This window comes from Ovis aries, chromosome 15 (genome assembly GCF_016772045.2).
Source record: "Ovis aries strain OAR_USU_Benz2616 breed Rambouillet chromosome 15, ARS-UI_Ramb_v3.0, whole genome shotgun sequence".
NCBI lineage: Eukaryota > Metazoa > Chordata > Mammalia > Artiodactyla > Bovidae > Ovis > Ovis aries.
In genome coordinates this window covers 30589373-30608185 of record NC_056068.1, presented here as the reverse complement: position 1 = coordinate 30608185, position 18813 = coordinate 30589373, and the positions used below count along the sequence as shown (strand labels likewise).

Genomic DNA, 18813 nt, shown 5'->3' with positions numbered 1-18813 from the left:
CCCTGCTCTAGACACAGTCCAGACAGTAGTCTGGATGTGTTGGCTCTGCAGACCCCACCTTTGTCTATGGTGAGGCCAGGCAGGTCTGGAGTAGGGAATAAAATGGGGCAAGTCTTTGTGGCCACAGACCTAAAGCCATGTCCTCTATGGCTTTTTCCATAATGAAGCTGACACCTTCATCTCTATTAGCCTGTCCCCAGTGTCCTATTTTTCTGTTGGTTCCAGACTCAGGAGGAGAGGAAAGGGCCTTGTGCGTTGACCACTGAAAGCCCCAGCATAGACCAGTCACCAGCCCCTTTCTGCAGACCTTCAAAGGCTGGGGCCCCTCACCTCTGGGATCTAATGCCTGATGATCTGAAGTGGAGCTGAAGTAATCATAATAGACATAAAGTGCACAGTGCACGTAATGCGCCTGAATCATGCCGAAACCACTCCGCAACCCTGGGTCCGTGAAAAAATCTTCTTCCGTGAAAACCAGTCCCTGGAGCCTAAGAGGTCGGGGACCACCGCTCTAAGGCATCATCCATCGTCACGTCCCCAAGGCCTACCTGCATCGTTCAGCCACTTCTCCAGCAGCGGCTTGAGCTTGCACATGTTCTTGAAGCTCAGATTGAGGGCCTCAAATCGTGAGATAGTCGTCTGGCTGAAGTCGTTTCCATACAGCTTTCCCATGGCCAGACCCACATCCCCCTGCACGTAGGGGTGGAGAGGGGCGACCTTGATTGACAGGCCCCTTCTCCCCTTTGTCCACATCCCCCACCATCCTAGCTCCTCGCCGCACCTTTCGCGCTCCCACCCGTCCCCCTGGCTCCCTTCCAGGTTTCTTCCCCTAAGATGGAAACCTGGTTACTTCTCTTCTTAGACTCTGAGTGGTCTGTGCCTTGCCCCTGGCCTGGCTCTCATTCCTCGCCCCCTCCACCAGCAGGGTCCCCGGCTTCCCTACCAATGGCAACTGTGCCCCATTGTTAGGGGACACAGGGGCACAGTGGGTTTGTCCCAAACACCATGAGTTTGAGGTGCTCTTAAACCTACACTTAGGAAGTCCAGTCTCTATACAGCCCAAGTTCTTCCACCTCCCCAGTCCCAAACCAAACCTGTGTGAAGCCCAGCTTAATGCGCCTCTGCTTAAAGGTCTTGGCAAACTTCTCCAGCTCCTCCAGGTCACTGGGCTCATCAGCTCCTCCAGCGCTGGGGAGATGCTTGGGCACCGGGAGATGCTGAGATGCTTCCAGATGGGGTTCTAAAGAAGATCCTGGTAGCCCAGGGCGCCCAACTGCCTAAGAGGAGACACACACCAAGCTCACCCACAAATAGTCAACAGATGAAATGGCATTCTCTGAGCTTTTTGCACTAAAGGCCCGCTTAGAGGCTAACAGGTTAGATTCCTATTATTTCAGTGTTGTGGAAGTGGAAATTGGAGTTTCTGGGAAGGGACTGGGCTTCCCTGGTGGCTCAGTGGTAAAGAATCTCTGCCAATGCAGGAGATGCGGGTTTGATCCCTGGGTTGGGAAGATCCTCTAGAGAAGGAAATGGCAACCCACTCCAGTACTTGCCTGGGAAACCCCACGGACAGAGGAGCCTGGCGGGCTACAGTCCATGAGGTCGCTCAGACATGACTTAGCGACTAAACAACTAGATGAAGGGACCAGCAGGAGTAGCTGGCGCAGAAACAGCAGGAGTGTGGGACAGGGCGGTGGCCTTTCTGGGTTTTAGCCTATGACTCACAGTTTGACTCTGAGCAGGTAACTTCCTCCTTTCAGTTTTCCACCATAAAAGGAGCTAGCAGGGTTGTCTACAAAGATCCCCAAAACACATCTCAAAATGGGATAAGGCAAAGGTTGTCTGTCTCGTCTGTTCTTTTCCACAAAGCAAAGTGACTGAGGTGTTCAACAGGCCTTAACTGAAGATAACAGAGGGCATCTGAGACTCATTATGTTAATGGAATTTCCATAAAATTCCAAACTCTCGAGACCACCATTTTACTTTCTAAACCATCATTTTCTTTCATGAGAATATTTTGCTTTCTGCTTTTCTTTTTTTTTAATCAAAGGTATTCCACTACCATCCAAGTGCCCCTTGATCACATTCATCAAGGATGTTGCCAGGAGATGTTCTTTCTTTAATTTATTTTCATAGAACAGACTCTTATACCTGGAATCCAATTTATGCCTACTGGGGTCAGGAGTAAATCCAACTCATCCATGAAAAAGGAACAGAGCCCAGGCTTGGGGTCCTCAGGGGCTTGTATCCAGGGCAGCGGCTGCTACCTGAGTGGATGAAGTGGCCTAAGTCCACTCTTTTCTCTTCCTTCCCAGTTTACTCCTTTCCAAGACTGGGGTTACCTTTAGTCTTTTCTTCAGGCCTCCCATTCAGACAGACAACCTTGTGGTAACCAGGGAAAAGTCAAGGGCTCTTTTCCTCGAGGGAAGCTCTTTTAGAACAGAATGATTTGAAACCATTAGGCTTTGAACCTTTTCAGTGGGAGACTGGGTGGTGCAGACCAGACCCTCAGGACAAAGCCTATTGCCCACCTTCAAATCCAATCAGCTGCAGAATTGCTTTGAGTCAGCTTCCCCCACATCCTCTGTCAGCCCCTCCTTTCTGCCCTTACTTGTTGCTGTTGTTCAGTTACTAAGTCATATCTGACTCTTCGACCCCACGGGCTGCAGCACACCAGGCTTGCCTGTCCTTCACTGTCTCTTGGAGTTTACTCAAACTCATGTCCATTGAGTCAGTGACGCTATCTAACCGTCTCATCCTCTACCCTTATTGCTACCACTCTAAGCAGGTCTATTTACTGCTGCCTCAGGATGATCTTAATAATCTTCCAAACAGTCTTTCTGTTTCTAGTTTCACCCGGCTCTTGTGTTATAAGTCATATGAGTTGATCTTCAGAACCCTCTAAGATTTATTCCAGATCCAAGTCTGGTGATGAGATTCCGCTAGCAGTAAGGAAGAGGTCTGAGACCTTAGGACACTGGTGTCCTTGTGTCTCTTAGCCACTAGGTGGCACCCTCGGCTCTTCCAGAAGTTCAGTGGACTCCCGCACTGTAAAGTGAAGTGAAGTCGCCCAGTCGTGTCCGACTCTTTTTGACTCCATGGACTGTAGCCCACCAGGCTCCTCCATCCATGGAATTTTCTAGGCAAGAGTACTGGAGTGGGTTGCCATTTGGGGCAATCCACGGGGATCTTAGCACAGAGAAGGGATTAGGATCTCTGCAGTCATTCCCAGCTCTTGTTCACGTTGGATTCTGCAGAGCCATCTCATGCAGTGGTGCAGGGGTTAACTGCACAGGGGCAGCTAAATGAGGGGGAGGGGTGGCAGCTCTGATGTAACTCCAGCTGCTCTGGCCAAGCCACATTCCCTGGTGTGAGGCTGCCTCTGGCCAGAGGAAGCGGTGCCTTTTTTTCTCACTGGCAAACAGGTGCTGTGGGGCGCCAGGGCAGCTCTGCAAAGGGCCCTCTTGCAGACCTCAGTCCTCCTAACCTAGGCACCTGTCCACTGCAGAAGCCAATCTAGAAAAGCAGTTATATATATATATATATTTATTTATTTATTTATTTTTATTTTTTATTTTTTTTTTGGCCCTGCCACGTGGCACATGAAATCTGTTTCCTGACCAGGGATCGAACCTGTGCTCCCTGAAGTGGAAGCGCAGAGTTCCCTGGTGGTGGTTCCCTGGACCACCAGGGAAGTCCCTCAAAGAATGGTTCTTAAGAGAGGCCCACAGATGAGAGACCTTGTCTTGATGTTCTCCTGACATCAAGCCTGTGGATCTCTGGTCTCCCCCTTGGGACTTGAGAGTACCAGGAGGGCTGGCAGTAACTTTAGTGTCCCTGGAAAGTTAGTTGAGCCCTGCAGAGGACTGATGCAGGGGCCTGATCGGGGATGGAGTGGAATGCATGGATCCAGAGCAGGCTAGCCCAGGGGCTGGAATATCTGGCTTCTAATTCTGGCTCCACAAGTGACACTGGGTCACTCATTTCCTCCGACTGTGGCTTGAATTTCCTCCTCTTTGTCAATGGGGACAATCCCTTGCTATTCGCTCTCCCCAGAGGGAGAAACCAGGGAGTGTAACTCCATCAAGAGCTGAGAAGTTCCTAGAGGGGACAGGAGGAACACGCATGTTTACCTGGGATGTGAGGCCAGGCCCCGTCTGCGGGAGGAGGAGCGAGCTCTGTTGCTGCGGAAAGGGGAGAAGGTTTGGCTGCAGACCTGGGTGAAAGGGGAAGAGCAAAGCAACAAACGCATAAAATCCAGGCCAGCTGAAAGACATGCTCTACCCGATAACTGTCCCCACCCTCCTGCTACCTAATCCCCCCAACCCCCCATGGAGCCCTGAGGAGCGGCCCCCACGGGCACTGTCAGGATTGCCACACGCAGGTGGAGGTGAATCAGACATGGGGATAAGCAGATGTAAACAGCAGTCCCCAAACCAGTCCTTCTGCCTGCCTGCCTGCCTGGAGTGGTACAAAGGCCGAGGAGGGTCAAGGAAACCAGCTCTGGGATCTGATAACCGGGCCTGAAGAAACCCAAGGTGGGAAGGAAATGAGGGGGGTGACTACTCAGAATTCAAGCTGGGGCTGAGGGTTTTCCTTTTGCCTGCAGAAGTAGCTGGGATGGCTAGAGAGGCCTAGCCACATCTGCAAAGATGCCAGGTCAAAGGAACCGAGCAATACAGCTCTAAAGGGCAGCAGACAAGTGCCAGAGGCTCTTGGCCGGACCCAGACGTTGTACACTTGGGAGGAAGGGCTAAGAGAGAGAAGGGAAGCGCCCAGGCCAAGCTTCTGGCAACTCTCTCTGGTGGTATGGACTCTACCTGCTTGTTCACACTGCCTGAGGTCTGCTTCCTCCTTCTTCCTCCAGGAAAACTGTCCATGAAGCGCTCTGCCTGGTTGGTGGTCATGACAATGGCCTCCCTCTAAGAAGAGCCACAGCCAGGAACTGTCACTCTCCTTATGGGAATGGAGCCATCCGACTACCAAAGCACGTGACGGGGCAGGTCACCCCATACACTCAGCACAGAGCTGAACCTTGGGGTCTCTGTTGTCCCTAAGCTGTTCTGGGTCACTGATGTGTAGCATCTACTGAGGCTGACCACTATACTCTTCAGAATGAAGAGCTGCTGCACATCAGTGACCCAGAACAGATTAGGGACAACAGAGACCCTGAAGGCTTAATTTTTCCTTATTAAAATACATAGGTAAGAAAAATAAAATACACAGGCAAATTTGCAGCAACATGGATGGGCCTAGAGACGCTCATATTGAGTGAAGTAAGTCAGATAGAGAAGAAACATCCTATGACATTCTTTATATATGGAATATGAGGAGAAGTGATTTACTCAAGACAAATGAACTTATTTACAAAACAGAAAGAGACTCAGTGGCTTAGAGAACAAACTTATGGTTGCTGGAGGAATAATGAGGGGGAAGGGACAGCTAGGGAGTTTGGGGCGGACATGCACACACCACTGTATTTAAAATGGATACCTAACAAGGACCTACTGTCTAGCACAGAGTACTCTGCTCAGTGTTTTGCGGCAGCCTGGATGGGAGGGGAGTTCAGGGGAGAATGGATACCTGTGTATGTATGGCTGAGTCCCTTCATTGTTCACTGGAAACATCATAACATTGTTAACTGGTTATATCCCAACACAAAATAAAATGTTTTTTTTAAATAATAATAAAGTTTAAAAATACATAAGCAAGAAAGCTCCTATATAGAACCCTGTACTGAGAGTCAGAGGCATGAGAACTAACAGTGGTCTGATATTTACATTGCATTTTGAAATGTACAAAGCCCTCTCACATGCATTATTTCAAATAGCTCTCAGTAACCTTGTGAGGCAGAGTTTTATTATGATTCCATTTTTAGGAAGGAGAAAAAGGAACCTCAGAGAGGTCAGGTAAGGTTCTCAAGGAGACCCAGCTAGTAAGTGACTTTTTTAAACCAATGAGTTTTTCTGATTCCAAATACTAAACTGTATTCCCCCTCTGTGTCACACACTAGCCTCATTGGTTATATGCCTGAGCCAGTTTCACAGAACCATTTTTCAAAAGAAATAGAATTAACTGTTATCTTCCCTTTCCTATGCCAGGAATAGGATGTATACTGTTTAGTGAATGCAGAGACTCACAGATTCACATATGTCCTCATTCATCATCATCATAGCACTCTGAGATGACTTGGAAACTAAGGATACCTATCACTGGGGCAGGTGCTAAGGACAGAAGGCAAGGTTGCGTTTTCGTCGGGTTCTGGATCTCCAAAGCCTCTCTTTGGGATTTGAACAGTGGAGAGAAGCTTAGACTTCATCACTTTCAGCTCTAGTTGGTGGAGGTGGGAGATGGCGAGGCAGTACCATGCAACGCCCAAAAAATGGGTTTCTGACAGACTGTCACAGAACTTTCTAGTAGGTCACTGGTGACCTCATAGGACCACCTACCATTCGAGGTTATTTTTAAAGATGTCAGAAAAATCCCTCCACAGAACTCCTGGCATGTCAAGCTCAAGAAGTGTTAGTTATTACTGTGAATATTCTAATCTGCTTGCTCTTGCCGACGAGAAGTTCTCTGCGAGGAACTTCCCTGTAGGAGGAAACGCGAGAATGCTCTGCATAGCCTGTGGGTGGCGCTGCCGCCCCACACAAATGGAATTCCAGCTTCCCGAGAGCTGGCATCTGTTTCCACATCCTGAGTCCTGGGGAGGTTTCTAAGGAACTGGGACTGCATTTCCCAAAGAGCTCCTCCTTCCTTGCTCTGCCCCGGCTCGGCTCTGCCACCCTTTACCTTCGGTCTCAACTGGTCATGAAATTAAGGAAGAGGGGAGAAGGAAGAGGAGAAGGATTCTCCTGAAGGGCAAGACCAGGTCCCTTCTTCAGGCCCTGAGCTGGATAAGCCGCTCTTAAAACCAGAGGGTGAGCCGATCACCCACCAACCCTAACGTAGCAATAGTGGTAAAGAACCCGCTTGCCTGTGAAGGAGACATAAGAGACTCGGGTTCAACCCCTGGGTGGGGAAGATTCCCCTGGAGAAGGAAACTGCATCCCACTCCAGTATTCTTGCCTGGAAAATCCCATGGATTCCCCATAGGGATGCCAAGAGTTGGACATGACTGAAGTGACTTAGCACACACACACCCACATGAGTTGGTCACCCACACCCCACACTTGGGTCCCAGCAGGCAGGAGCAGCCCTTCACCACCCTTATCTATATAGAAAACCCCCAGGGTTCTCACCTTGCTGCCCAGGCTGGCTCTGAGATAGCAGGAACTGGGAAACAGACTGTAGGTGTCCGGGAACCAGCACGAGCTGCTGGAGTGGGTGGAGGGAGGCCATGTCCTATGCGGGGCGACACAGACATCATAGAATTTACAAGCTGAGAGTGTGGGCTCCATCCACCTGCTGCCTGTCTGTCCCAAGGGTATCCACTGGGAACTTGCCCTATGCCTCTGTGTGTCCCTGTATTTGGCACATAGCAGCTACCCCGTTAATGTTGCTATTGATACACCGCCTGCCCTCAGTCAAGCCATGCCTTGCAGCCTGTTGTTACTTAACCTTGCCTTGTTATTTAACTCTCGTGTGTGTCAGAACTGTCTCCCAGCTAGACTGATAATGCCCCGAGGACACAGACTGTGGGTATTACCCATCTCTCAGAGGTTTACCCTAGAAATGACACGCAATACACACATTTTTTTTTTTAATCTCATGACATTTGATTATACTAAAAGCCATTTTCATCTTGGCCGTTTCCAGGGTCTAAACCATTCCTGGAGGAAGAAGCCCATTACTTGCTCTTAATAAAAATGCTTTGATGAAACAGAAAGTCCATTTCCCCTTGGGGTTCCTCCCATTAGCCCCCGCAAAGAGAAATACCAGTCCCAATATCCAGGGACCTGGGAGTCCTCTGTGATCTGGACCCACGGGAGTCTGTGATCCCCACAGGACCGAGCTTAGGTCTGTGCACAAAGAAAAGGCTTGGTAAATCCTTGCTGAAAAGAAGTGAAATAATAAATGCACATTCTATCCTTAAATATTTCCAGGGAAGGGGCGGCTCATTCTTCCCTGGGGGAATCCATATCAAATCAGGGACTCACCCTGTGGACATCCAGCCTTCTCAGACATTTGTCATTACTATTTCAGGAGCCCCTTTATTCCTTCTAGCATGACAAACTCTTGAGGAAGAAGAATGGGCTTATTGGGGACAGAAGTGCTCTGTAACCATAGCTGTCATCGTGGGGCTCCACTGAATATGGCTGGCAGACCCCAGCCTTATAGCTGTGAGCTCTGTCATTTTGGCAAGACAGGCTGCTTTTTCTCCCAGAGGGGTGGAGACCTCCCTCTTTGCCTAAGTAGCCAGGCTTCATCTTTCTGAGGATTGTCTGGTGACCCTAGCCCCATCTCAGACATCCAAGTTTCCCTGCAGGGGATTCTTTGGCCTGATCTGGATGCACTGAGAGCCAGGTCCGGAGGTGAAGCATTTTGCAGGAGGCTTGCCTGAAACTCACTGGCCTGATGAGACTATTAGGGCTCCCCGACTTGAGCTGGCATTTACCCCAGACATTTGATTTCCGGGCATCATGGCAGGTCCTTGACTCAGGTGGCATGGTCGATGAGAGAGAGTCTGCTGTAGGGAGTCGCTGAGGTCCTCAGTTTTAATCTGTAAGCGGAGGCAGGGAGGAGAAGCGTCAGTTCAGGACCCCTCAGGCAGACGGCAGGCGGAGGCAGGAGATAGATGTTCAACAAGCCCCGAGATTCAAAGAACTCGCGCAGCGCCTATTGGGCTGCAACTTGATTTTCCTGCCTGTGTGAGTCCTTTAGGTCAGGGCAGCTGGTAAGGGACAGAGGTTGAGAGGTTCTCAGGGGTAAATGTCCTCGAGACGGGGGGAGGTCCACCTGGATTGATTGCTCCTGAACACCATGGCCTGTGCTGGTATGCACAGCAATATACGTTCTTGCTCACTAAAACTCAAAAAATGAGGAATTTTTGTAGTGACTGCAAACATTTCTTTCAGACTGTTCCTTTTTCTTGGGGGTGGCATGTTAGAATCTCTTTTTGGAAATGATAGTGCTCCTCAATGGTGTTTTTATTCCATTTTATTTATTTAGTTACGGCTGGGCTGGGCCCCCACTGCTGTGCAGGTTTTTCTCTAGTTGTGGTGAACAGGGGCTGCTCTCCAGTTGCAGTGCACGGGCCTCTCTTGTTGTGGAGCATGGGCTTTAGAGTGCACAGGCTTCAGCAGTTGCAGTTTGAGGGCTCAGTGCTTGTGGCGGGCTTAGTTGCTTCACAGCATGTGGGATCTTCCCAGATCAGGGATCAAACCCATGTCTCCTGCATTGGCAGGTGGATTCTTTACCACTGAGCCACCAGAGAAGGCCCCTAAATGGTATTTTTAAAACTCCTCACTTTATAAAGTTTTAAAAAAGGAAAAGGCAGTTCTTTACTAATCTAAAGTTTAAAAAAAGGAAAAGGCAGTTCTTTACTAATCTTCCTTATATTCTGTTTTTTATTTTCCTGGTCCACAAAATCCCAAACTCTGGGAACCAGCTTCCCTCCATTCCCCCATGTTTTCTACACTAACCTGCCCTCTGCGAGCTGAGTTGCTTTGGCAGTCAGCTTCCTTAGCCATGCGGCTTGGGTGACAGACCTTGCCTGTCTCTCTACAGGTGGGGACATGCTCCCTCACAGTCACTGCTGAAGTTGCAGCCTGAGGGGCCTGTGGTGGTTTCCACACTCTCTTCAGCCTCTACCACCCTTCAGTGGCAGCACCAACCACCCACCTGTGAGTTTTCCAGGTGTCCAAGGGCAGGGCAGGAAGTTCTACCTGTGCCCACCCCTCCTCCCACCCTGAGAACAACTACCCTCTTGCAGCCTTTCAAAAAGTCCATTGTGGGGGTGGAGGGTGGGTAGGAAGTATGCAAGGGACTCTGAATTCATATAATACAGCAGGGAGCTTGGGATCCAGACAGAACCTTATAAAAGACATGGTTGGGTGGGGGGGGGGGCGGGTATGGCTCTGCTGGAAGCTCTTGTCCGTAGGAATCTTGGCTTAAACCGTTTTCTTGGTCTGTGCTGGGAATATCACTGTCATCCTGGAATCTTTCATGTCTGCATTAGTTTAACACAAGTCAAAGGTTCAGACTAACAGCTCTACTTGTGCTCAACCGCTGTGGGAAGTGGTGCTTTGGATCACTAAAGAAAGAACTCCGCATGGTTGGAGAGTTAGGAAGATCTTGTTGAGTGACACAGACCAAGGGGGGAGCCTATGTCCTAAGTGTGGTACTTTGTACCTAGCGGGAACCCAGTGCGTGTTAAATGAATCAAAGACACAGAGTCTCCATCGGGATACAGTGAGGAAAACATCAAACAGGGAGCTAGAACCTGTTTCTAGTCCTAACTCTGACCCTTGTTTACAACATAACCTTGAGCAATCATTTCGTCTCTGTGAGACTTGGTTTCCCCATTCTACATGATTTTCTACATGATTTTTCTTTCGCTCCTCCAGGTTGCTACAGTGCTCTTAGATAAAGCAGATCTAAGCAGCGCCAGGGAAGCCCTGCTTGTACCAAAAGTGATAGGAAGATGGTCCTTTTAGAGATGGTCTTTGTACATCTTTCCTCTCTTTCTTCACCTAAGGAGACTATTCTGGAAACTTGGAAGCAAAGAGGAGGAAGCCAGAGTGTCAGAAAACAGCCCAGTGGGGGCAGAGAGTTAGACATCCAGAAAACTTCAAAGGCACTGCCCCCCAGGAGTGATCTCCAGAACATCCTCCATCCCCACCCTCAATGCCCTTCAGCTCTCCCCACCCACCATACTTGGCATCCCCATCTAAGAAGCTCCGGTGACCTAGTTCTTTCCCCAGAAGTTAAGAGTTTTCACATCCTAGATTCTGGGGAAACATTCGTTAGCAGATTTTTGAAAGCTCAAAATAGATGATAAACTACTTATTTCAGATCACCACCAAGCTCAAGCTTTGCTCAGAGAGGAGATTTTACCTAAGCAAAGCCTCCCTTCCCCACATGCCTGCCTCTTTTGCAGGCCCCTCGCGCTCCCGGGCATCCCTTATCCCCAGTGGGGATAGGTGAGACAGGATGGAGGAAGGGAGATGGAGGGAGAACATGGAAAATCGGAGCTCACAGCACGCTGGTGGAACCGCTGCAGGCAGCTTGGCAGGGCTCCAGCTCGGAGGGAAGTGGCAGGGTTCCTTTATAGACTCATTATGCGCAATGGGGAGATAAGAAGGTGCAGCTATGACAGAGCTTGAAAACATGTGCTTTGCCTCCAACCTGAGTGCTATCTGTTAGAATCAGTGCCAGGTCTTCCTGCAACACTTAATTTCAGAAACCAGCGCCATCATAAAAGAAAATGCACCCTTTCATCTGCTTCCTGGATCAATTGCCCTCCACGTTCTTTCAGGGGCCCTGCCGACCTCCCACTTCTGAAAATGAGGTTCCTGATAGCAAAACATCCCCCTGAGTGTTAGCCTGGGGGTGTTCTGACAACTCCGTGTGTTACTCTTCTGAGTTTTTGCTTTATTGACACCTTATTCTTCCATTTTTCATCATTTACTACCCCTTGGATATGAGTTGCTGATGGTGAACCCCAAAGAAGGCAATACTAAACAAACCAATTTGAAAGACAGCAAAGCAGAAGACTTTTTCTGTGACAAGTTCTAAAATCTCCGCTTTGGTCACTGAGTCTCAGAAAGAGTTGACCTGGACGAGGAGGAGGAGAGACACAGCAGCAACTCTGTCTGCCTCCCATGCCCCTCCCGCCCCCCTGCACACTTCTCTGATTACTCTCTGAGAGTTCAGAGGCTAAGAAACTAAGAAATCAAGTCCCTTCCAAATCCAAAAATCCCTCTCATGGCTGTCAAATGGAAAAGACTGGAGCCTTTCCAGGCAGCTGGGTGTTGGCTGTGGGTCGGGACGATGAGATAGAGAGACTTCTGTTGGGTCCCACTGACTTATAACGTGAGAACCAGAGGCAAATTGGACGAAAACCCAATTTTCCGCATACTTGTGAAAACCCCACCAAACCCACAGCCTCCCTGAAACCGTGCAGACCATCTGCAAGGTCCCTTTGGAGCGTCTTTTTACGCCAGTAGATTAATTCTCCAGGCCCTGTTGTGATGGACTGATCCCTGGGGACATGAGCCACCACAGAGGGCTCTGCCAGGTCAAGGCCCGGTCAAGGCCATCGATCACTCTGTCCATCTATTAGACACAGTCAGTTAGTTTAGGATCTTCTCCACCCATTGTGCTGTGCAAAGGTGTTACACTGAGTCTTGGGTAGTGACCAGAGAGGTAAAGAGGTATCATGGGTGATTATCTTTTCTAATCCCAGCAAACTCCCTGACATCACCTGCTATAGGAAGCAATAAGTAGTCTCGTTCTGGGAAGAGAGGGCCCTTTATGATGAACTGGAAACCCTTCAAACATTCCTTGCTTAGCTTCACCTCCCAGTCAGGAAATTTGAAGACAAGTGCTTATCTTACTCTCTCATGGAAACCAGGAGTGCTTCAGAGATGGGTGTAAAGTTATACAACAGGACACTGGCTAAACCCTGGCAAGGGAATGGTCCTCTGACCCTCCCCTGGCACTCTTTCTACAAAACAGTACTACACACTTTCCAGGGATGAGAGAGAGAACAGATTATAGGTGATGGAAAAGGTGATGCTGTGGTCCACCCATACACTTGAACCTCCTTGTTAACCATCTGACAGGGCATGGGGGGCTGGAGTACTTAGCCTTAGCCCCCTCCCCGTGACATTTCACATGGCCCTCTCCTGGGGTGAAAACAGCCCGACACTAATGAATATATCACTGGTGATGAAAATGATCAAAGCTGTAGTGCCAGTTGCATAACTCGTTTGTGGAAAGTGTTTCATAAACATTTCACAAGAAGGAGAATTTCAAAGCGTGAACATCTCCCAACCTGCCTTCAATTACAGGCAAGATTTTTTTTTTTTTTTTGGTTGTTATTTATCCCTCCCCCCGCCCCTTCTATACTTCTCCAGAGCAGTGAGGAAGAGTTTCTGTTTTGTAACTTATCTATAAAAGGGTTGACAAACATTTTGCTAATGAACGATCCTAAAAATACATTCCAAGTAGTGGAATGGGGCAGGCAGGTAACTCAGATGAACAAGGCTGAGAGTCCCCTAAGAGATGCTGGCTGTATTTTTGCCCAAAGGACTCTCCTTTCTCCAGGGCTCTTGATTGCTTCCCATGAGTCCGAGGCTCCCGCCCTTTTGGGTGCCCGTGGGAAGTGCCTGGGGAAGAAGAGATGGACTGGATGAGGTCTAGTCAGGTCTATGACAGACTAGCCTAGATGCACCTTCTTTAAAAAACAGTTTTGTGGGTGTTTTCTTTTCAGTTAGGTGTGCTGGGTCTTCATTGCAGTGTGAGGGTTTTCTCTGCTGTGGTGAGTGAGGGCTACTCTTTGTGGCAGTGCATGGATTTCCCATTGTGATATCTTCTCTTGTAGAGTGGGCTTCCCAAGTACGTTAGTGGTCAAGAATCTGCCTCCAGTGCAGGAGATGCGGGTTCGATCCCTGGGTCGTGAAGATCCCTGGGAGAAGGAAATAGCAATCCACTCCAGTATTCTTGCTTGGGAAATCCCATGGACAGATGAGCCTGGTGGGCTACAGGCCGTGGTGTCACAAAAGAGTTGGACACGACTTAGCCACTGAACAGTAGGAAATCTCGTTGTGGAGCACAGGCTCTAGGCATCCAGGCTTCAAGAGCGGCAGCACGTGGGCTCGGTAGTTGTGACCCCCTAGCTTCGTTGCTCCGCGGCATGTGGAGTCTTCCCGGATCAGGGACGGAACCCCTGTCCCCTGCATTGGCAGGTGGATTCTTATCCACAGTACCACCAGAGAAGTTCCTACATGCACCTTTGCCTGTACACTTTGGAATCTTCTCTTGGACAGCACTGAACTTCTAGACCAAGAGTGATGAAGTGAGGAGACATGGAGTTCTTTAATAAACATACAATTTCTTAGGAGGGTGGGGCCACTTGGAGTTGTTCCTTCCTGAAAAGAAGCTTCCCATAGAGGCCTCCTTGTTCTTCCTGCTTGTGCCTCCTCTGGAAATGCAACATGCTTATCAGTCCTGCTATTTAATGCTTTGGCTTCAGTTCTTAGCACACAGCACTGCTAGTACTGACACATGTCTGAAAAAACCCCATCATTTTAAGCCCATAAAAGTCTTCTTCTCCCTCTGGCATTCAGGTCCATGCATTCAAGCTTAAAAACTCTTGGAAGGGGCTGTGCTCTCTGGGAGGTCACATCCTCATGGATTATTTTCGGTGCCCAGGACTTAAACCACTTTAACCACTGTGCTGCTTTCTAGCCCTCTGGAGACACCAGCAGCATCTGTTTCCAGTGAAGAGCTGGATTAATGCTAGCTCTCTTTTCAGACCCTGATTTTTTTTGTTTGTTTGTTTGTTTTGGCCTCTCCACTTGACTTGCAGGATCTTAGTTCCCTAACCAGGAACTAAACCTGGGCGGCAGCAGTGAAAGTGCTGAGTCCTAATCACTGGACAGCCAGGGAATTCCTAATCCTGATCTCTTTTGAATCAGAGTCTTCTAGTTATTCTGGCCACCTGCCTGGTCGATAAGAGGTGTGGAGTGCCTCTCTGATTCTTTGACTGGGAAGGAGTGCCACAGAGAACTGTTGATTCACCCCCATAGATGGCTGTTCTGCCTCCCAAATATGTGAAATGGCCAGAAGACGGGGTGGGGTGGGCTGGGGCTAGAAAGGCTGAGCATGGAATCAAACTGAAAATCTTTTGCTAGTGGCTATTCTTGGGAACTCTCTGATGTGTGAATGCTGGTGGTCGTCACACTGGGTTCTTCTGCATACACTGGGCTGCCCATCATGGAAGGACCTTGTGATTCATTTCAGAGCAGGCGGTAGGGAAAAAAAGAACACATCCAGGAAACAAGCACAAGGCTCAGAATTAACCAGGAGACCTGACTTTGGGCTCCATGTCTGCCTCTAAAGACCTACATGATCTTATATTTAGTTATTTCACTCATCTCTCTAGGCCTAGATTATGCATCCATGAAAGGAAGAAAATACACCAGATGGAATCTACTTAAGAAATCTGTCATGTACAAAAGAGAGAGTTGGAGTTGACTTGTGAGCACACAGGTATCTTTATTGAGTCACTAGACCCATTTCGGAGAAGGCAATGGCACCCCACTCCAGTACTCTTGCCTGGAAAATCCCATGGACGGAGGAGCCTGGTGGGCTGCAGTCCATGGGGTCACGAAGAGTCGGGCACGACTGAGCGACTTGACTTTCACTTTTCACTTTCATGCATTGGAGAAGGAAATGGCAACCCACTCCAGTGTTCTTGCCTGGAGAATCCCAGGGACGGAGGAGCCTGGTGGGCTGCCGTCTATGGGGTCGCACAGAGTCAGACACGACTGAAGGGACTCAGCAGCAGCAGCAGCCAATTTTACTAGACTGAGGTTTAGAAAAGTTAAGAAACTTGCTAAAAGTTACTGCTGGTAAATCTGGGATTTCAATCCACATCTGTCTGATTGCATAGTTCTACATGAACCTGACTACCATGTGTGATGAAACCATAGACGCTTCAAGGCAGCTTTGTGCAGACTGCTGTCAAGTGCATGGCAGACATGCAACAAGTGTTGATTCCTTCCCTTTCCCATCAGAACTCAAAGGAAGTGTAGATACAACCTGGTTCAAATGGTGCATTTTACAGCGCTGACTCGGATTTCTCCAGAGGAGAAATCACCTATCAGGGCAACCCAGCTAGAGATGCAGTCAAGCCAAGTCTGGAGACCAAGTCAGGGCCCCTGAGAACAGGTCTCCGAATGTTCCAGCCGGTGTTCAGTCCACTCCCCTACACAGTGGCATAACTCTCTCTCTTGTTTCTATCACTCTGGGGTTGTTGCCCATTCTGGCTCCTGAAGTAACTCAGTAGTAACCCTAATCCCATTGCTCTAATAAGATTTAATCTCAATCCTGCTTCAGAGTTCTCCATTACTTCACAGGGTAAGGTTTAGATGCAGATAAAGCACACATCTGCCTGATGCGTAACCTGATACACTTGGTTTGGGAACCAGCATTTTTGTATTCCCTTGACTTTCACACGGACAAATTAACTCCAGGATTTGCTCTTTTCCTCCCTCATCACGAGGAAGAGAGGTGGGACAGGAAAAGAGAAGGCTCAGACACACCGCGATATTCTCACACTACTGTATGTTGTTCTCTGGGGTCCAAAGGAGACTACCTGTGCACACACACAGCACCAACTTGCAGTCATGGAGTGCTACGTAGATTAGTTCCAAGAGCATCAGCTCAAGAAAGGGAAAAAGTAATATTTTAAAAATACTTTAGGGCTTCCCTGGTGGCTCAGCGGCAAAGAGCCACATGCCAGTGCATGAGACGCGGGTTCGATCCCTGGACCAGGAAGATCCCACAAGTCACGGAGCAACTAAGTCTGTGTGCCACGACTACTGAGCCTGTGTTCCGGAGCCTGTGAACCACAACTACGGGCCACAACCAGTGAGGCACACGTGCCTAGAGCAAGTGCTCCACAACACGAGAAGCCACCGCAATAAAAAACCGACTCACTGCAACTAGAGACTAGCTCCTGCTCACCACAACTAGAGAAAAGTCCCCGCAGCAACGGAGACCCAGCACAGCCCAAAATGAATAAATAAAATTATAATAAAAATAAAAGTACTTTCAAATGGATCAGCATTTGTTCTTCATGATAACTCAATGAGGAAAATAATCTTATCAAGCCATTTTTACAGATGTAGGAACCAAGACTAGAGAAATTAATAGACCCATCACACAGCCAGGAAGAGCAGAGCCTGACTTTCTGTTTGCATCTTTGGCTCCCAGACCCTCCCTTCGTTTGCCCGTACCACTCTGTAAGGCATCCCATTCTGTTTCCGCCTAGAATTTCCTACCTAAAAATGAACTTGTTGACCTCTGCCTCTTCAGTGAGCCATGCTGTTTTCACATGTGGTACACAGTTGGTGTACAGGTTTCCACAAGTGGAGCCTGGGATTTTTGCATGGATGTGGGGCTGCCACAGTGATCAAAAGTAAACTTTCAACAAGTCTGAATGGGAGTCTCTTTGACATCCCCTGGGGAACTGCCTGTGACCTGGAAGCCTGTCTCTGAAAGGCTGAGCTTTGGCTATAAGTGCAAGTAAAAGGCTTTCCCTGGTAACGTTCATGTTTGAGAATAGTCTTCTAAGTAAGGCTGAGGTCCTTGTCTCTTGTATTCTTCTGGTGCCCTGGATAAAGGGATGTGTCTCTGTGGCCCTCTGATCCTGCATCTTTTCCAGTAGCAGTGGAGCATATGGTCTTCCAAGCGGCTTTAGATATAGCTTTTTCTGCCCCATAAAGTTCCCCTTTCCAGTTTAATTCAATAAACATTTAGTATGCACCTATTGTATTCCAAGAGTAACTGTGACACAAAGGTGAACAGGGACCTCCCAGATCAATTAGGAGATGGCAAGTAAAACTGCAGTCACCTACACAGCCTGGTTAGGAGGGGAATTTGGCGGGGAAGGGATACATGTATGTGAATGGCTGAGACCTTTGCAGTCCACCTGAAGCTATCACAGCAGCATTGTTGATCACTGCCACTCCAATGCAAAATACAAAGCTTAAAAAAATAGATAAGTAATGAAACAAACAAAAACATCACCTACAGTGCAGTACTGAAGGCAATGGGGATGCGGTGCTGCGGTGGTCGCACGGGAAGGTTGTGAGTTGCTTTGTCAGGGCAGAGGACAGATAACCAGAAAAAGAGGGGTTAGACAGGAAGGCTCCAGAGAAGAGAAGTGGGAGCCTCTGGGAGCCTTGAAGAATGAAGAGGGGTTCAGCAGAAGGGAAAGCAGGGCATGCCAGGAAGTGGGAGCAGCTTGTCCACAGTCACAGACAACGAAACGACTTCATGTTCAAGAGCGACGAGCAATTCAGCGCTGCCACAGCGTGGAGTGGGAGAGGCCGGGGCAAGCAGCCAGGGCCTGATGACAGAGGCCCTGTGGATCACGCAAAGAAGCTGAGGCTGGACTCGGGGGCAAAGTGTAACTCGAGCAAAGGGCAGGGACATGCGAGATTTTGTAACAGCTGTACGGGATATGGATTTGAAGAGAGGATACCTGTGAGCAGGGGAATTAATTAAAGAGCTGTTTATCACAACAGTCTAGGAAAAGAGCTGCTGAGGACATGCCTAAGGCCAAAACAGTAAGAACGGAGAGGCAGATATGGAATGGCACGTTTTTAAGATCGAAAATATATTTCCGCCCCTAAAGGTTTATCCTCTATAACAAAGGACTATTTCAGGAATCTTCTGTTGAATGCCTGCAGGACAGAAAGAACCAACACAAAAAAAAATTCTGAAAGACCAGAGTCAATCCAATTACTAAGAACAGATACATGGAGGGTATTTGGGGTTACAGAAGGTATTCACTAAGTCAAATATTTCTGTAATGTCCAAATTTTCAAAGGTAATTATTCATTTTAAACTAGAAAAAAAAATATTAATAAGATTAAAAAGAGAAAGAACTCCAAATTTCAGTGCTTGAGTTTGGAAGATTTCAGTTCCTAAAGTATTCAAGTTAGTGATAGTTTCCTCTTTTACCTGGTGAAAGAAATGTCTTGAGACATTTAGGGGCACATTTTCTAAATAAACACACATATATGCAGATAGATATGTTTGTTGTATGTGTGTGTGTATGTGTTTAAATCAATAACTGAGAATCCATCTCCTTCTCCTGCCATAACCTGAGTCATCGTCTACCAAGAGGCCACA

At 48.4% G+C, this 18813-nt stretch overlaps 1 protein-coding gene across 3 annotated transcripts in view; it reads right to left on the bottom strand.

Moving 5' to 3' along the window:
* POU2F3 (POU class 2 homeobox 3) overlaps positions 1 to 18813 on the bottom strand; it is an 89102-nt gene that overhangs the window by 16381 nt on the left and 53908 nt on the right. For all 3 annotated transcript variants that reach the window (XM_015100962.4, XM_042232994.2, XM_042232993.2), the window contains 5 exons: positions 8558 to 8662; positions 7242 to 7344; positions 4134 to 4216; positions 1095 to 1277; positions 549 to 690 (listed from right to left, as the gene is read on the bottom strand). In XM_015100962.4, the coding sequence (XP_014956448.1) occupies positions 549 to 690; positions 1095 to 1277; positions 4134 to 4216; positions 7242 to 7344; positions 8558 to 8662 (616 nt within the window). The remainder of the gene's footprint in view (positions 1 to 548; positions 691 to 1094; positions 1278 to 4133; positions 4217 to 7241; positions 7345 to 8557; positions 8663 to 18813) is intronic.